The sequence below is a fragment of the Heteronotia binoei genome, chromosome 5 (assembly GCF_032191835.1).
Source record: "Heteronotia binoei isolate CCM8104 ecotype False Entrance Well chromosome 5, APGP_CSIRO_Hbin_v1, whole genome shotgun sequence".
In the NCBI taxonomy this organism is placed as follows: domain Eukaryota; kingdom Metazoa; phylum Chordata; class Lepidosauria; order Squamata; family Gekkonidae; genus Heteronotia; species Heteronotia binoei.
Window position 1 is genome coordinate 11,238,556 of NC_083227.1, and position 15,529 is coordinate 11,254,084.

The 15,529-nt window shown below is 47.6% G+C and overlaps 2 protein-coding genes across 2 annotated transcripts in view; both read right to left on the reverse strand.

Annotated features, from left to right (window-relative positions):
* Window positions 1-1,527: 1,527 nt before the first annotated feature.
* LOC132571694 (zinc finger protein 709-like) lies at window positions 1,528-15,257 on the reverse strand (the record flags this gene model as incomplete). Its single annotated transcript, XM_060238487.1, has 4 exons — window positions 15,095-15,257; window positions 7,880-8,002; window positions 3,412-3,593; window positions 1,528-3,234 (listed from the first exon to the last, which is right to left on the reverse strand). Coding segments are annotated over exons 1-4 (2,175 nt in total), but the record flags the coding sequence as incomplete, so codon positions are not given.
* The window catches only part of LOC132571696 (zinc finger protein with KRAB and SCAN domains 3-like), a 242,888-nt gene continuing 242,612 nt past the window's right edge, over window positions 15,254-15,529 (reverse strand). Inside the window, exon 5 of the mRNA XM_060238488.1 lies at window positions 15,254-15,480. Coding sequence (XP_060094471.1) covers window positions 15,254-15,480 — 227 coding nt within the window. The remainder of the gene's footprint in view (window positions 15,481-15,529) is intronic.

Sequence of the window (15,529 nt, forward strand, 5' to 3'; positions counted from 1 at the left end):
GTTAAAACATCAGCAGTTGTTGGTATTAAAGGTGCTTTCTTTGTATCTCTCCTTGGGATCCAGGGAACTGGAGCAGGGGACCAGGATGGGGAGGAGCCTCAGCCAACAGAAGGAAGAGAGGCACGGCTCAGTAGTTCTGCTGTTTGATTGAGAGAGCCTGGCAAAGCAAGCTCTGCCTCCACCCCTTCCTACCCAAGAGAGGAGCCTCAGCCAATGGAGAAAACAGAAGTTTTGCTCTGTAGCTCCTGTGCGATTGAGCAAGCCTGGCAAAGCAAGCTGTGATGCAGAAGGGAGCAAGAGAGAGGGAGAAGGAAACAGATGACAGGCAGTAGCTTGGGGGCCTGACAGGAGCCCTTTGGGGGCCTAATTTGGCCCCCGGGTTGCATTTTGACATCCCTGGTCTATTTCCTCACAGGGTTTGGGAAAGGAAAAGTTTTTGCCAGTTTTGTAGATGTCAGAGAGAGTGAGACTGACAGATAACCTGAAGCAGCAAGTTTCAAGAAGGGCAACTACTAAAAAAGACGTCCTTTGTGTAACAAACTCCTAAGTCTTTCTGAACCTCCAGCACCTGAGTGTCTGATGAAAGTTCTCATCAGAACCAGCTATAGGAATGTTTCATCCTTGTGTGGATTCTCTGAAGAACATGAAAATCGGATCTGTCCCTCAAGCTCTTACTACACACTGAGCATTTACGAGGTTGCTTTCTCCTCTGTGACTTCTATTTGAGGCCTTCAAACATGGCGAAAAAACCTTCCACAGCCCAACAAGCATTTTTAACACTTCTTCCTGGTTAGAGTAAGATTTCTGTGTAGATTCAAGCTTTCTACAAGAGTATATATCATTCCAACTTTTTATGTGATCTGTGGTTGTCTTTTAGGTGTGAAAGATGATTTCTCCTTGTGAGGGATCTTAGATGATGTAGAAGATTTCCATGCTGGGTGAAACTCCACACTCTGGGCATTCAAAAGGTTTTTCCTCTGTGTGGGTTGAATGCTTAGACTTCTACCACTGTTGAAGACTGCTAATATTACTCAATCTCTTTCCATGCTCTGAGTGTTCAAAATGTTCAATGTGGGTTCTTAAGTCCTTCTGAAGATGGCAACTCAAACTGAATCTCTTTTCACACACTGAGCATTCAGTGGGTTTTTTCCCATGAGATTCTTTTGATGCAGTTGAAGACTGCCCACCAGACTGACTTTCTTTCTACACTCTGAGCATTCAAAAAAGTTTCTCTCCTGTGTGGGTTCTTCAGTGCAGGTGAAGGTTGCTACTCTTTCTGTATGAATTTCTTCACTCAGAGAATTAAAAAGGTTTCTCCCCTCTGTGAGTTCTCTGATGTAGTTAAAAATTGCAACAACAAAATCTTTTCCCAAAGTATGAGCATTTGAAAGGTGTCTCCCCTGTGTGTGTGTTTTTGGTGCAAAGAGTGCCACTCTGACTGAATCTCTTTCCTCATTCTGAGCATTAAAAGGGTTTTCCGCCTGTGTGGGTTCTCTGATGATACTGAAGACTTTTACTGCAAATGAATTTCTTTCCACACTCCGAGCATTCAAATGGTTTCTCACCCGTGTGGGTTCTCTGATGATACTGAAGACCTTTACTGCAACTTAATCTCTTTCCACAATCTGAGCATTCAAACGGTTTCTCACCCGTGTGGGTTCTCTGATGATACTGAAGACCTTTAGTGCAACTGAATTTCTTTCCACACTCTGAGCATTCAAAAGGTTTCTCCCCAGTGTGGATTCTCTGATGACACTGAAGAGTGCTACTCGTACTGAATCTCTTTCCACACTCTAAGCATTCAAATGGTCTCTCACCCGTGTGGGTCCTTTTGTGGAGTTGAAGACTGCTACTCTGACTGAATCTCTTTCCACACTCTGAGCATTCAAAAGGTTTCTCCCCTGTGTGGGTTCTATGATGATGCTGAAGACCTCTACTGGAACTGAATTTCTTTCCACACTCTGAGCATTCAAAGGGTTTCTCACCTGTGTGGGTTCTTTGGTGCAGATGAAGGTTGCTACTTGTACTGAATCTCTTTCCACACTCTGAGCATTCAAAAGGTTTCTCACCTGTATGGGTTCTTTGGTGCAGATGAAGGTTGCTACTCGTACTGAATCTCTTTCCACACTCGGAGCATTCAAAGGGTTTCTCCCCTGTGTGGGTTCTCTGATGAGACTGAAGCTCTGAATTGCAACTGAATCTCTTTCCACACTCAAAGCATTCAAGAGGTTTCTCCCCTGTGTGGGTTCTTTGATGCTGTTTAAAATGGCCACCCTGACTGAATCTCTTTCCACACTCAGAGCATTCAAAAGGTTTCTCCCCTGTGTGGATTCTTTGGTGCTCCCGAAGGTTGCTACTTGTAGTGAATCTCTTTCTGCACTCAGAGCATTCAAAAGGTTTCTCCCCTCTGTGAGTTCTCTGATGTGTTCGAAGATTGGAACTACAACTAAAATTCTTTCCACACTCTGAGCATTCAAAAGGATTCTCTGTGTGGCTTCTTCGGTGCTGTTGAAGCTGGCCACTCTGACTGAATCTCTTTCCACACTCTGAGCATTCAAAAGGTTTCTCCCCTGTGTGAGTTCTCCAATGTCCTTGAAGATTTCCCCTGTCACGAAATCTCATTCCACACTCTGAACATTCAAAAGGTTTCTCCCCTGTGTGGGTTCTTTGATGTACTTTAAGAATGCCACTTCTACTGAATTTCTTTCCACACACTGAACATTCAAATGGTTTCTCACCTGTGTGTGTTCTTTGATGTACTTGAAGACTCCCCCTTGAAGTGAATCTCTTTCCGCAGTCTAAGCATTCAAATGGTTTCTCCCCTGTGTGGGTTCGTAGATGAAGTTGAAGAGTGCTACTCAAACTGAATCTCTTTCCACACACTAAGCATTCAAATGGTTTCTCTCCTGTATGGGTTCTCTGATGAGATTGAAGACCTCCAGTGTTACTGAATCTCTTTCCACACACTGAGCATTCAAAAGGTTTCTCCCCTGTGTGGGTTCTTTTGTGGGCCTGAAAACTGTGACTAAAACTGAATCTCTTTCCACACTCTGAGCATTCAAAAGGTTTCTCCCCTGTGTGGGTTATCTGATGATACTGAAGACCTCTACTGGAACTGAATTTCTTCTCACACTCTGAGCATTCAAAAGGTTTCTCCCCTGTGTGGCTTCTTCGGTGTTGTTGAAGCTGGCCATTTGTACCGAATCTCTTTCCACACTCAGAGCATTCAAAAGGTTTCTCCCCTGTGTGGGTTCTCTGATGATACCGAAGACCTCCAATCTGTCTGAATCTCTTTCCACACTCTGAGCATTCCAAAGATTTCTTTCCTCTGTGTATTCTTTTCTGCACAAGATGCTGTGATTTCTTTCTGAAGTTCTTTCTACACTGAATGGATTTACTTGCCTTCGTTACCCTTTGTTTAAATTTTTTTACATTATGCTCTAGTCCATCTCTCTGTTCACTCATACGGCTGCATTTCTTTATTTTAGGCCAGCCTTGATTCCTCAAATTTTCTTTCAAGTCTTTGTTTTTAACTCTATCTGGCATTTGCTGATGAAGTTCCTCACCCTCCTCATTCTGTTGATCATCCTCTCCTGGAATAAAGGGAGAGATCCTGTTAGCACCTGAGAGAATTGGTAAGGTCCAAAGGCATTTATGCAACTACAGTAGGGAAGGACTGATGGCCCTTTGGCCTTGTCCAGCTTGGCTGTTCTTAACCTTTCCCAAGAATATATAATACAGGGGTGTCAAACTCATTTGTTATGAGGGCTGGATTTGACATAAATGAGACCTTGTCAGACCGGGCCATGTGTGGTCATAAAATGTAAAGCCAGGTAGTAGAGATATAAAGTTTATAAAGAGTGCCGACAAACACAAAGATTTTTAAAACTTAAAATAAAACATGTTTAAAGCAGTAGCAGGCTTCCAATATTTTGTTTAACCATTTCTGATAACTGACACTTCTCGCTCTGAATTACTGCATCAAAAACTGGAGACCTGTAGCAATCTGAGTATGCTGTTCAGGTGTTGTTCAGGTGGGCATTTGTAAGTTGCAAACCTACTTTTGATTTACTGACATTCATTACAGAAATCTCACGGCCAATGCTTTGAGCTTAAGACCCAGAGTAATACATGAACTGGCTTGACATTGTGCGTTTTTAAACATAAGTTGCTTCATGAACATATGAAGCTGCCTTATACTGAATCAGACCCTGGGTCCATCAAAGTCAGTATTGTTTACAGACTGGCAGTGGCTCTCCAGGGTCTCAATCTGAGCTTTTTCATGCCTATTTGCCAGAACCCTTTTTAGTTGGCGATGCCGGGGATTGAACCTGGGACCTTCTGCTTACCAAGCAGATGCTCTGCCACTGAGCCACCGTCCCTCCCAATGTGCTGATCAAGATCATGTGAAGGCACCATGACCGAGACTGAGGGCTATGTGTTTATCTGCAAAGCTACACAAGTGCAGGAATAGAGTGGCAGCCATATATTGTGATCAGTATCAGCCTGCTATCTGGGAAGTCTAAGTTCAAAATCCTCAATCAATTAAAAGAAATAAAAGGAAAATGTGAAAGAAAAATCAAAGGAAATGTGCTGAGTAAATTTGGTCTGGACACACCCTCTCAGCCTAATCCTGGCTTGTTGTTATTCCTCGTCTAAATAGTCCAATTGCTTTCCTATTGAGAAAGACTAGATCAAGGATGGCCAAACTTGCTTAAAGTAAGAGCCTTACAGAATAAATGTAAGATGTTTGAGAACCACAAGACATGAACATCAGATGTTTTGAGAGCCATAAGACAGGAAGGAAGGAAGACAGGCAGGCAAATAGATTGGGGGGAGGGAAGAGGAAGGAGAAAAGGTGGAAAGAAAGCAACTTTAATTTAAATGCATTCTCCTTCTAGACTATCTCTTTCTCCTCTTGCAGCCCCGGAGACAGAAGGAGAGTTTGCCTAAATTCAGAAAGAGGCCCCTCATCTTGGTTTCTGTAGGAAATTAAATTAAGGGTTACACATGAGCCCCATGGCGCAGAGTGGTAAAGCTGCAGTACTGCAGTCTGAACTCTCTGCTCACGACCTGAGTTTGATCCCAGCGGAAGCTGGTTTCAGGCAGCCGGCTCACATTGACTCAGCCTTCCATCCTTCCGAGGTTGGTCAAATGGGGGGGAAAGTGTAGATGACTGGGGAAGGCAATGACAAACCACCCCATAAAAAGTCTGCCGTGAAAACGTTGTGAAAGCAACGTCACCCCAGAGTCGGAAACGACTGGTGCTTGCGCAGGGGACTGCCCTTACCTTTTTAAATTAAGGGTTAACAAGAGAAGCATTTTGGGTTTCTAGCAAGGGGTGGGGGAGACTGTGAGGTCATTTCCCATTCAGGTTTCCCTCCCACCCCTCCCCATGGGAAGGTGGCCTTGGATTTTCCCAGGCATGGCAGAATTGCCCCCTCCATTTTGGTGTAGTGGTTAAGTGTGCAGACTCTTATCTGGGAGAACTGGGTTTGATACCCCAATCCTCCATTTGCATCTGCTGAAATGGCCTTGGATCAGCCACAGCTCTGGCAGAGGTTGTCCTTGAAAGGGCAGCTGCTGTGAGAGCCCTCTCAGCCCCACCCACCTCACAGGGTGTCTGTTGTGGGGGAGGAAGGGAAAGGAGATTGTAGGCCGCTCTGAGCCTCTGTCATTGAAGGGGCAACAGCTGTGAGAGCCCTCTCCAGACCCACCCACCTCACAGGGTGTCTGTTGTGGGGGAGGAAGGGAAAGGAGATTGTAAGCCGCTCTGAGCCTCTGTCCTTGAAAGGGCAGCTGCTGTGAGAGCCCTCTCAGCCCCACCCACCTCACAGGGTGTCTGTTGTGGGGGAGGAAGATAAAGGAGATTGTGAACCGCTCTGAGACTCTGAGTGGAGGGCGGGATATAAATCCAATATCATCATCATCATCATTGCTATGATAGGTCCCTAAGAAAATGGATGCAGTGACATCACAGGGAGGAGCCAATGACATCACAGGGAGGGGGCCTCCATTATCACTACCTATGAAGCTGTTCCCTCTAAGCTGAGTTAGTGTGAGCTAGCTCACAAATTTTTAACCTCCAGCTCATGCATTTTTGTCTAAGCTCGAGATGGATGACCCCAGAGCGCACTAAACCATGCAGTAACTCACAACTTTAATGCCAGTAGCTCACAACTTTAATGCCAGTTGCTCACAAACTAAAATTGTTGCTCACAAGACTCTGCGTCTTAGAGGGAGAACTGGGGGGCTGTGGGGGATTTAGGGAGATGCTCCCCAGCAATTTAGCAGGAACCCCCCCTAACAATGCCCCTGGGCTGGGCCAAACCCAGGGAAAGGTGGGAGTTTGCCAGTGGTTATAGTGGGAGCTCAGTAGTTTCCTGCTGTGTCCTGTTTTTGAAATTCACTTTTAGAATGAATGGTCACCTTAAGATCTGCAAACATGAACGTCATAGGATAAACGAATCGTCACAAATTCGACAGTAAAAGGCAACACAGAAAAGCCGTTAAGGCAGGGGTGTCAAACATGCAGTTTGGGGGCCGAATCAGCCCCCCGGAGGGCTCCTATCAGGCCCCCAAGCAACTGGCTGCCTCTGGCTTCCTCTCTCTTGCTTCCTTCTGTGTCTTGCTTTGCCAGGCTTGCTCAACTGCACAGGAACTATGGAGCAAAACCTCTGTTTTCTCCGTTGGCTGAGGCTCCTTCCTTGGGGAGGAAGGGGGGGGGAACAGCTTGCTTTTCCAGTCTCTCTCAATTGCACAGCAGAGCTACTGAGCCAAGCCTCTCTTTCTTCTATTGGCTGAGGCTCCTCCGCCTCCTGGTCCCCTGAGGAAGGAAGGGAAAGAGCCAGAGCTTCCTTTGCCCAGTTCCCTGGATCCCCTGGGAGAAATACCAAGAAAGCATCTTTAAGATCAATGGGTGCTAATGTTTTAAGCGTGTTTTACGCTTTAAAAAAAAATGTTTGCGTTCGTCTGTATTCTTTATAAAGTTTATATCTGTGCTACCTAATCTTAAGTAGGTACACACATGGCCCGGCCCGACAAGGCCTCATTTACGTCAGATCCGGCCCTCGTAACAAAACAGTTTGACACCCCTGCTTTAAGGGAACTTTAAAAGAAGTTTCCCTGGATGTTCATTTACATGGCACGAATACAATGATAAACCCAGTTGGACCGAGAAAACCCCTGGCATAACAAGCCAATAAAACACACACCCTCTCTCTCTCTCTGTAGCAAGGCAAAAAGCTCATACCTTGAATAAAATGTTGCTGGTCTTAAAGGAGCGTTCTTTGTATCCCTCCCATATGATTGATCGATGAATTGAGGGAACTGGGCAAAGGAAACTCTTGCTCTTTCCCTCCCAGGGTATGAGGAGAGGGAGGAGCCTCAGCCAAAAGAAGGAAGAGAGGCTTGGTTCAGTAGCTCTGCAGTGTGATTGAGGGATCCCGGAAACTCAGGCTGCCTCAATCACACAGCAGAGTTGCAGAGCCAGGCTCTTCCACTGTCTCATCAAAAGGGAGAAATAAAAAAAATGGCAACCAAAGGAATCAGGCGAGGAAGAAGAAAGCAGGCAAAAGCCAGTTGCTGGTGGGCCTGATTGGAGCCTTGTGGGGGACGGATAAGGCCTGCGGGATGGATGTTTGACACCCCTGATCTAGTATTTAAAGATACCTCATTTCCTCTCAAGAGCCACAGCTGAGCTCTTGCCCAGAAGGAGTTTTTGAGCCTCTGGATTTCAGGCTTCCAGAAGGCCTCCGCACTTCCTTATCCATTGGGCTGCATGTTTACTCCAAACCAAATCTTGTTCAGAAGTGAATCAGAAATCCCCCCCTGGCTATTCTTTGCCTGCTCCCTTAACATAAACATGAAAAATACTCACTCTCAGCCAGCTCATCCAGGAAGGAAATATGCTCTCGGGATACTCTTGAGGAACTTTCTGGCCTTTCCTTGGATCCAAGGCCGCTTTCCGCCTTCACTGTAGTTTCTCTTATATTTCTGGCTTCTTTCACGGAGAGACAGAGAGAGAGAGAGAGAGAGAGAGAGAGGGAGATCATTCTTATATGGAGAAGGAAAGAAATGAGTTAAAATTCTTCTGGAAGGATGGAACCAGGCCTCAGATTCAGCAGGAGCTCACAGGAGCACAGCTCCTGAGCCTTTCCAAGGGTTCCCCCTCTTCCTCCCCACCTACCTCGTCCATTGGATAGTAGGTGCAGCTGCATAACAGTCCCTGGATTAAGAGAGCCACAGCCAGCCAGCCACCAGGGGCTTTGCCACGCCCCCAGCAGTCCTCGTTAACCCCTGGAGAAGCCCACGCCACCCTTTCTCCGCTTCTTATGTGATTTTGGGTGGCGAGTGGCTTGCTGGTCTTTTGACTGGGGTGCGGGCAGGAGAGCCCTGGGTGAGTGAGGCCTAGTGTCCTGGCCCCACTGATGGACCTAAGAACATAAGAGAAGCCATCTTGGATCAGGCCAGTGGCCCCTCCAGTCCAACATTCTGAGTCACATAAGAACATAAGAGAAGCCATGTTGGATCAGGCCAATGGCCCATCCAGCCCAACACTCTGTGTCACATAAGAACATAAGAGAAGCCCTGTTGGATCAGGCCAATGGCCATCCAGTCCAACACTCTGTGTCACATAAGAACATAAGAGAAGCCATGTTGGATCAGGCCAATGGCCCATCCAGTCCAACACTCTGTGTCACATAAGAACCTAAGAGAAGCCATGTTGGATCGGGCCAGTGGCCCATCCAGTCCAACACTCTGAGTCACATAAGAACATAAGAGAAGCCATGTTGGATCAGGCCAATGGCCCATCCAGTCCAACACTCTGTGTCACATAAGAACATAAGAGAAGCCATGTTGGATCAGGCCAATGGCCCATTCAGCCCAACACTCTGTGTCACATAAGAACATAAGAGAAGCCTTGTTGGATCAGGCCAGTGGCCTATCCAGTCCAACACTCTGTGTCACACAGTTGCCAAAAACCCCCAAGTGCTATCAAAAGGTCCACCACTGGGGCTAGAAGCCATTCCACTGTGCCCCCTCCCCCCGCACAAGAATACAGAGCATCACTGCTTCAGATAGAGTGTTCCAACAATAAACTGTGGCTAATAGCCACTGATGGACCTCTGCTCCATATGCTTATCCACTCTTGAAGCTGTCCATGCTTGTAGCTGCCACCACCTCTTGTGGCAGTGAATTCCACATGTAAATCACCCTTTGGGTGAAGAAGTACTTCCTTTTATCAGTTCTAACCTCCTGATGGTGCCTGGGATTCTTGGCCACTGTGTGACACAGAGTGTTGGACTGATCCAACATGGCTTCTCTTATGTTCTTAAAGGAGATGGGATCTGATCTTGAATCTATTTCAGCTGGCAAGCCCCATCCATTGCTTTCTTCCTTCTGGGACCTATCTGAGGGCTTCCAATACGGCTAATGATACTTCTACGGTCTAAGCATATTAAACATTCCTTCCTGGTTAGATTTTTGTGTAGAAGCAGGCCTCACTCGTCTGGGGCTCTCCTTTCTTGGATCAGGCTGCTTTTGGCTGGGGGGGGGGCAGCATGTACTAATGAGTTATGCCAGGGCTTTATTTTTTTGAGCAGGAACGCAAGGGAATGCAGTTCCAGCTGGCTTGGTGCCTGGGGGTGTGTGGCTTGATACGCAAATTAGTCCCTGCTGCTTTTTCTACAAAAAGAAGAAGAAGAAGAAGAAGAAGAAGAAGAAGAAGAAGAAGAAGTAGTTGATGATATTGGATTTATATCCCGCCCTCCACTCCGAAGAGTCTCAGAGCGGCTCACAATCTCCTTTCCCTTCCTCCCCCACAACAGACATGCTGTGAGGTAGATGAAGATATTGGATTTATATCCCGCCCTCCACTCCGAAGAGTCTCAGAGCGGCTCACAATCTCCTTTACCTTCCTCCCCCACAACAAACACCCTGTGAAGTAGGTGGGGCTGGAGAGGGCTCTCCCAGCAGCTGCCCTTTCAAGGACAACTTCTGCCAGAGCTATGGCTGACCTAAGACCCAAGGCCATTCCAGCAGGTGCAAGTGGAGGAGTGGGGAATTAAACCCGGTTCTCCCAGATAAGAGTCCACACACTTAACCACTACACCAAAAGCCCTATGTAAAACACTGGTGGCATCTGGGGGTGTGTGCTAATATGCAAATGAGCTCCCGCTGGGCTTGTTCTACAAACAAAGCCCTGTTATGCTAATGAGCTATTTTTGTGACACCTATTTTTCTACAAAATGACATTTGGAGAGAACGATGGTCAAGAACAAAGCCCACAATCCGAAACAGCGGGTTTTTTTTTTTTGCTTTAAACAATTTTATCGATAACATATGGTAACAATTTCCATTAATAACTTCTTTTCATCTATCCCATATGCTTCTTTCTAATCACCCCTCCCCCCGTTACTTGACCCCCGCCAGTGTTATTTACTCAAAATACTAACATTAAAAGGTACTGTTAATTACTAAGAACTAAAATTAATATTCTTCTTTCTTCTAAAGTTTAATCATTATCAAAAATTGTCCAAAGTCCTTTTACTTTCCACTCGTCATCTCATAACTTCTAAATTTTTCCCCACTCCCTTTTAAAATCTTCTAAATCATAGTCTCTCAAAGTTCTTGTTAATTTGTCCCTCTCACTCCATGTCATAACTTTTACGATCCAATCCCATTTCTCTGGTATTTTTTCTTGCTTCCACAATGGCGCATATAGTGTCCTAGCAGCTGAAAGCAAGCACCAAATTATAGTTCTATCTTCTTTTGGAAATTTTTCCATTTGTGATCCCAACAGAAAAGTCTCTGCAGCTTTCTTGAATTCATATCCCAAGATCCTAGACAATCCCAAACAGTGTTAAGGGGGATGGATCTGTGAGGAAAAGCACCCTTGTTCTACACAGGGTTAACGTTATTAGGTGGCCTGGTCTGATTTGCAGGTGTTCGTGCGGTTAACGTCCTTATCTTTTTTCAAGCAATTGTTAAGGAGGACCCTTGATTGGGTCGTTAGAAAGGTAGAAAGTATACAAGGGTCATTTTGTAGCAGGGGCTCCTTTGCATATTAGGCCACAACCCCCTGATGTAGCCAATCCTCCAGGAGCTTACAGTCTGCCCTGTAAGAGCAGCCCTGTAAGCTCCAGGAGGATTGGCTACATCAGGGGTGTGTGGTCTAATATGCAAAGGAGCTCCTGCTACAAAATGAGCCCTGAAAGTATGAATATAGACTGGAGGGAAGCCATGCTACCTTTATGCTCATCCTATGCTGCTTTGCCTTAGAATCCTAGAGTTGGAAGGGACCTCCAGGGTCTTCTAGTCCAACCCTCTGCACAATGCAGGAAACTCACAAACACCTCCCCCTAAATTCACAGGATCTTCATTGCTGTCGGACGGCCATCTAGCCTCTGTTGAAATACCTCCAAGGAAGGAGAGCCCACTTTCACAGAATCCTAGAGTTGGAAGGGACCTCCAGGGTCATCTAGTCCAACCCCCTGCACAATGCAGGAAACTCACAAATACCTCCCCCTAAATTCACAGGATCTTCATTGCTGTCAGATGGCCATCTAGCCTCTGTTGAAATACCTCCATGGAAGGAGAGCCCAATTTTATAGAATCCTAGAGTTGGAAGGGACCTCTGGGGTCATCTAGTCCACCCCCCTGCACAATGCAGGAAACTCACAAATACCTCCCCCTAAATTCACAGGATCTTCATCGCTGTCGGACGGCCATCTAGCCTCTGTTGAAATATCTCCATGGAAGGAGAGCCCAATTTTATAGAATCCTAGAGTTGGAAGGGACCTCTGGGGTCATCTAGTCCGCCCCCCTGCACAATGCAGGAAACTCACAAATACCTCCCCCTAGATTCACAGGATCTTCATTGCTGTCAGATGGCCATCTAGCCTCTGCTTAAAAACCTCCAACGAAGGAGAGCCCACCACCTCCCGAGGAAGCCTGTTCCACTGAGGAACCGCTCTAAGAGTCAGAAAGTTCTTCCTAATGTTGATCCGGAAACTCTTTCGATTTAATTTCAACCCATCAGTTCTGGTCCTGCCTTCTGTGGCCACAGAAAACAATTCCACACCCTCCTCTATCTGACAGCCCTTCAAGTCCTTGAAGATGGTGATCCTATCACCTCTCAGCCGCCTCCTCTCCAGGCTAAACAGGCCCAGCTCCTTCAACCTTTCCTCATAGGACTTTCCTCACCATCTTCGTCGCCCTCCTCTGGACCCGTTCCAGCTTGTCTATATCCTCAATATTTTCTTCCTTCACCACAATGATTAGTCGTATGTAGAGCAACTTAGGCTACAGCTGGACGACTTATGCTGCAAGAGGTGGTGCCATCTAATACCAGGTTTTCATGCATGAACAGTTAACTTTTCTTGTTTTTTGTTGCTGAGCTGCAGAAACTGCACTGTTGAGCGATGTCTTCCTTTTAAATTCCGAATAAACCTTTTAATATATGTATTTTAAAGGAGTCTTGTGTGCATGCTGCTTGCAATCCCACTGAACTGTGATGTGGTGGCTAAAAAGGCAAATGCAATTATAGTGTCCCGATCATGTGAAGTGATGGTACTGCTTTGCTCTGCTCTGGTAAGACTTCACCTGGAGTCTTGTGTTCAGTTTTGGGCACCACATCTTAAGAAGGATCTAGACAAGCTGGAACGGGTCCAGAGGAGGGCGACGAAGATGGTGAGGGGTCTGGAGACCAAGTCCTATGAGGAAAGGTTGAAGGAGCTGGGGATGTTTAGCCTGGAGAGGAGGAGGCTGAGAGGTGACATGATCACCATCTTCAAGTATTTGAAGGGCTGTCATCTAGAGGATGCTGTGGAATTGTTTTTGGTGGCCCTAGAAGGCAGTACCAGAACCAATGGGTTGAAATTAAATCAAAAGAGTTTTCCGGCTCAACATTAGGAAGAACTTCCTGACCGTTAGAGCGGTTCCTCTGTGGAATAGGCTTCCTCGAGAGGTTGTGGGCTCTCCTTCCTTGGAGGTTTTTAAACAGAAGCTAGATGGCCAGCTGACAGCAATGAAGATCCTGTGAATTTAGGGGGGAGGTGTTTGTGAGTGTCCTGCATTGTGCAGCGGGTTGGACTAGATGACCCTGGAGGACCCTTCCAACTCTATGATTCTATGAACTGGCTGTTTCTGAGGCACAAAGAGAAGTCACCGGGGGGGACCCAGCCTTTGATTCTTAAATCTTTTCCAGATAACAGGCAGAGTGGATGCTGGTAATCCGCTCCAGGGGGAAGGGGGTGTTGTGAAGGCTGGCTGCAGAGAAAAGGGGATCTGGCTCCTTCCAGAGTCTTTCTGAGGGCCTCTCATCCGCCCTTTTGTCTCAGGCCAGAACACTTTCTCTGGCTTGGGGGATGGCCACAACACTGGCCTCTGTTGCCCCTGGGCAAGTACACACACACACACACACACAACACATGAAGCTGCCTTCTACTGAATCAGACCCTTGCTCCATTGAAGTCAGTATTGACTATTCAGTCTGGCAGTAGCTCTCCTGGTCTCAGGCAGAGGTCTTTCTCATGGGAGCCAGTTCGGTGTAGTGGTTCAGTGCGCGGACTCTTATCTGGGAGAACCGGGTTTGATTTCCCCACTACTCCACTTGCAGCTGCTGGAATGGCCAATCATAGCTCTCGCAGGAGTTGTCCTTGAAAGGGCAGTTTCTGTCAGAGCTCTCTCAGCCCCACCCACCTCACAGGGGGTCTGTTGTGGGGGAGGAAGGAAAAGGAGATTGTGAGCCTTAAAAGGGCAGCTGCTGGGAGAGCCCTCTCAGCCCCACCCACCTCACAGGGTGTCTGTTGTGGGGGAGGAAGGGAAAGGAGAGTGTAGGCCGCTTTGAGCCTCTGTACTTGAAAGGGCAGCTGCTGGGAGAGCCCTCTCAGCCCCACCCATCTCACAGGCTCTCTGTTTGGGGGAGGAAGATAAAGGAGACTGTAGGCCGCTCTGAGCCTCTGTCCTTGAAAGGGCAGCTGCTGTGAGAGCCCTCTCCAGCCCCACCCACCTCACAGGGTGTCTGTTGTGGGGGAGGAAGGGAAAGGAGATTGTAGGCCGCTCTGAGCCTCTGTCCTTGAAAGGGCAGCTGCTGTGAGAGCCCTCTCCAGCCCCACCCACCTCACAGGGTGTCTGTTGTGGGGGAGGAAGGGAAAGGAGATTGTAGGCCGCTCTGAGCCTCTGACCTTGAAAGGGCAGCTGCTGTGAGAGCCCTCTCCAGCCCCACCCACCTCACAGGGTGTCTGTTGTGGGGGAGGAAGGGAAAGGAGATTGTAGGCCGCTCTGAGCCTCTGTCCTTGAAAGGGCAGCTGCTGTGAGAACCTTCTCCAGCCCCACCCACCTCACAGGGTGTCTGTTGTGGGGGAGGAAGGGAAAGGAGATTGTAGGCTGCTCTGAGTCTCAGTCCTTGAAAGGGCGGCTGCTGTGAGAGCCCTCTCCAGCCCCACCCACCTCACAGGGTGTCTGTTGTGGGGGAGGGAGGGAAAGGAGATTGTAGGCTGCTCTGAGCCTCTGTCCTTGAAAGGGCAGCTGCTGTGAGAGCCCTCTCAGCCCCACCCACCTCACAGGGTGTCTGTTGTGGGGGAGGAAGGGAAAGGAGATTATAGTCTTCTCTGAGCCTCTGTCCTTGAAAAGGCGGCTGCTGTGAGAGCCCTCTCCAGCCCCACCCACCTCACAGGGTGTCTGTTGTGGGGGAGGAAGGTAAAGGAGATTGTAGGCCGCTCTGAGCCTCTGTCCTTGAAGGGGCAGTAGCTGTGAGAGCCCTCTCCAGACCCACCCACCTCACAGGGTGTTGTGAAGGGAAAGGAGATTGTGAGCCACTCTGAGATTCAGAGTATAGGGTGGGATATAAATCCAATATCATCATCATCTTCTTCTTCTTCACCTCCTACCTGCTCTTTTTCACTGGAGATGGTGGGTTATTGAACCGGGGACCTTCTGCATGCCAAGCGGAGGCTCTCCCAGTGAGCCGCAACTCCTCCCCAAGTAAGAGGAAAGGCCTCAAAAGGATGTACTGGTATTCAATATTTTCATTCATGCCTCATCACAACGGCAGGAATTCGCACTTTTGGCACCCATGAAAGAGCCTTACCCAGAAAGGCCACATTCCCATAATTCTCCAGCATGACTTCCCTGTACAGAGCTCTTTGTCCCGGATCCAGCAGGGCCCACTCTGCCTCCGTGAAAGAGACGGACACCTCCTCAAAGGAAAAGGGACCCTGAAAGAAAAAGAAGATTCCCTCATCAGAAATCATGTCTGGCAGTGATTGTATTCCGTAAGGGAGTAGTCTGGGAAGTGGAATGGGTAAAGGGAACGAGGTTCAGAGGATCTCTTGCCCAGACACCTTGTAGGAAAGCCCCCCTGAGAAAAGAGGAGGGACCCAGGATGTCCTCTGCTCATCCCTCCTACCTGGACTGCAGTCGTTTGCAAAGACCTGGAAAGACGACGGCTCAAGAGCATCTCTTCACTGCCTGTTACTGAGACAAAGGAGGAAGGAAAGTTGTTGGCTCGCTGGTTTCCTGCTTT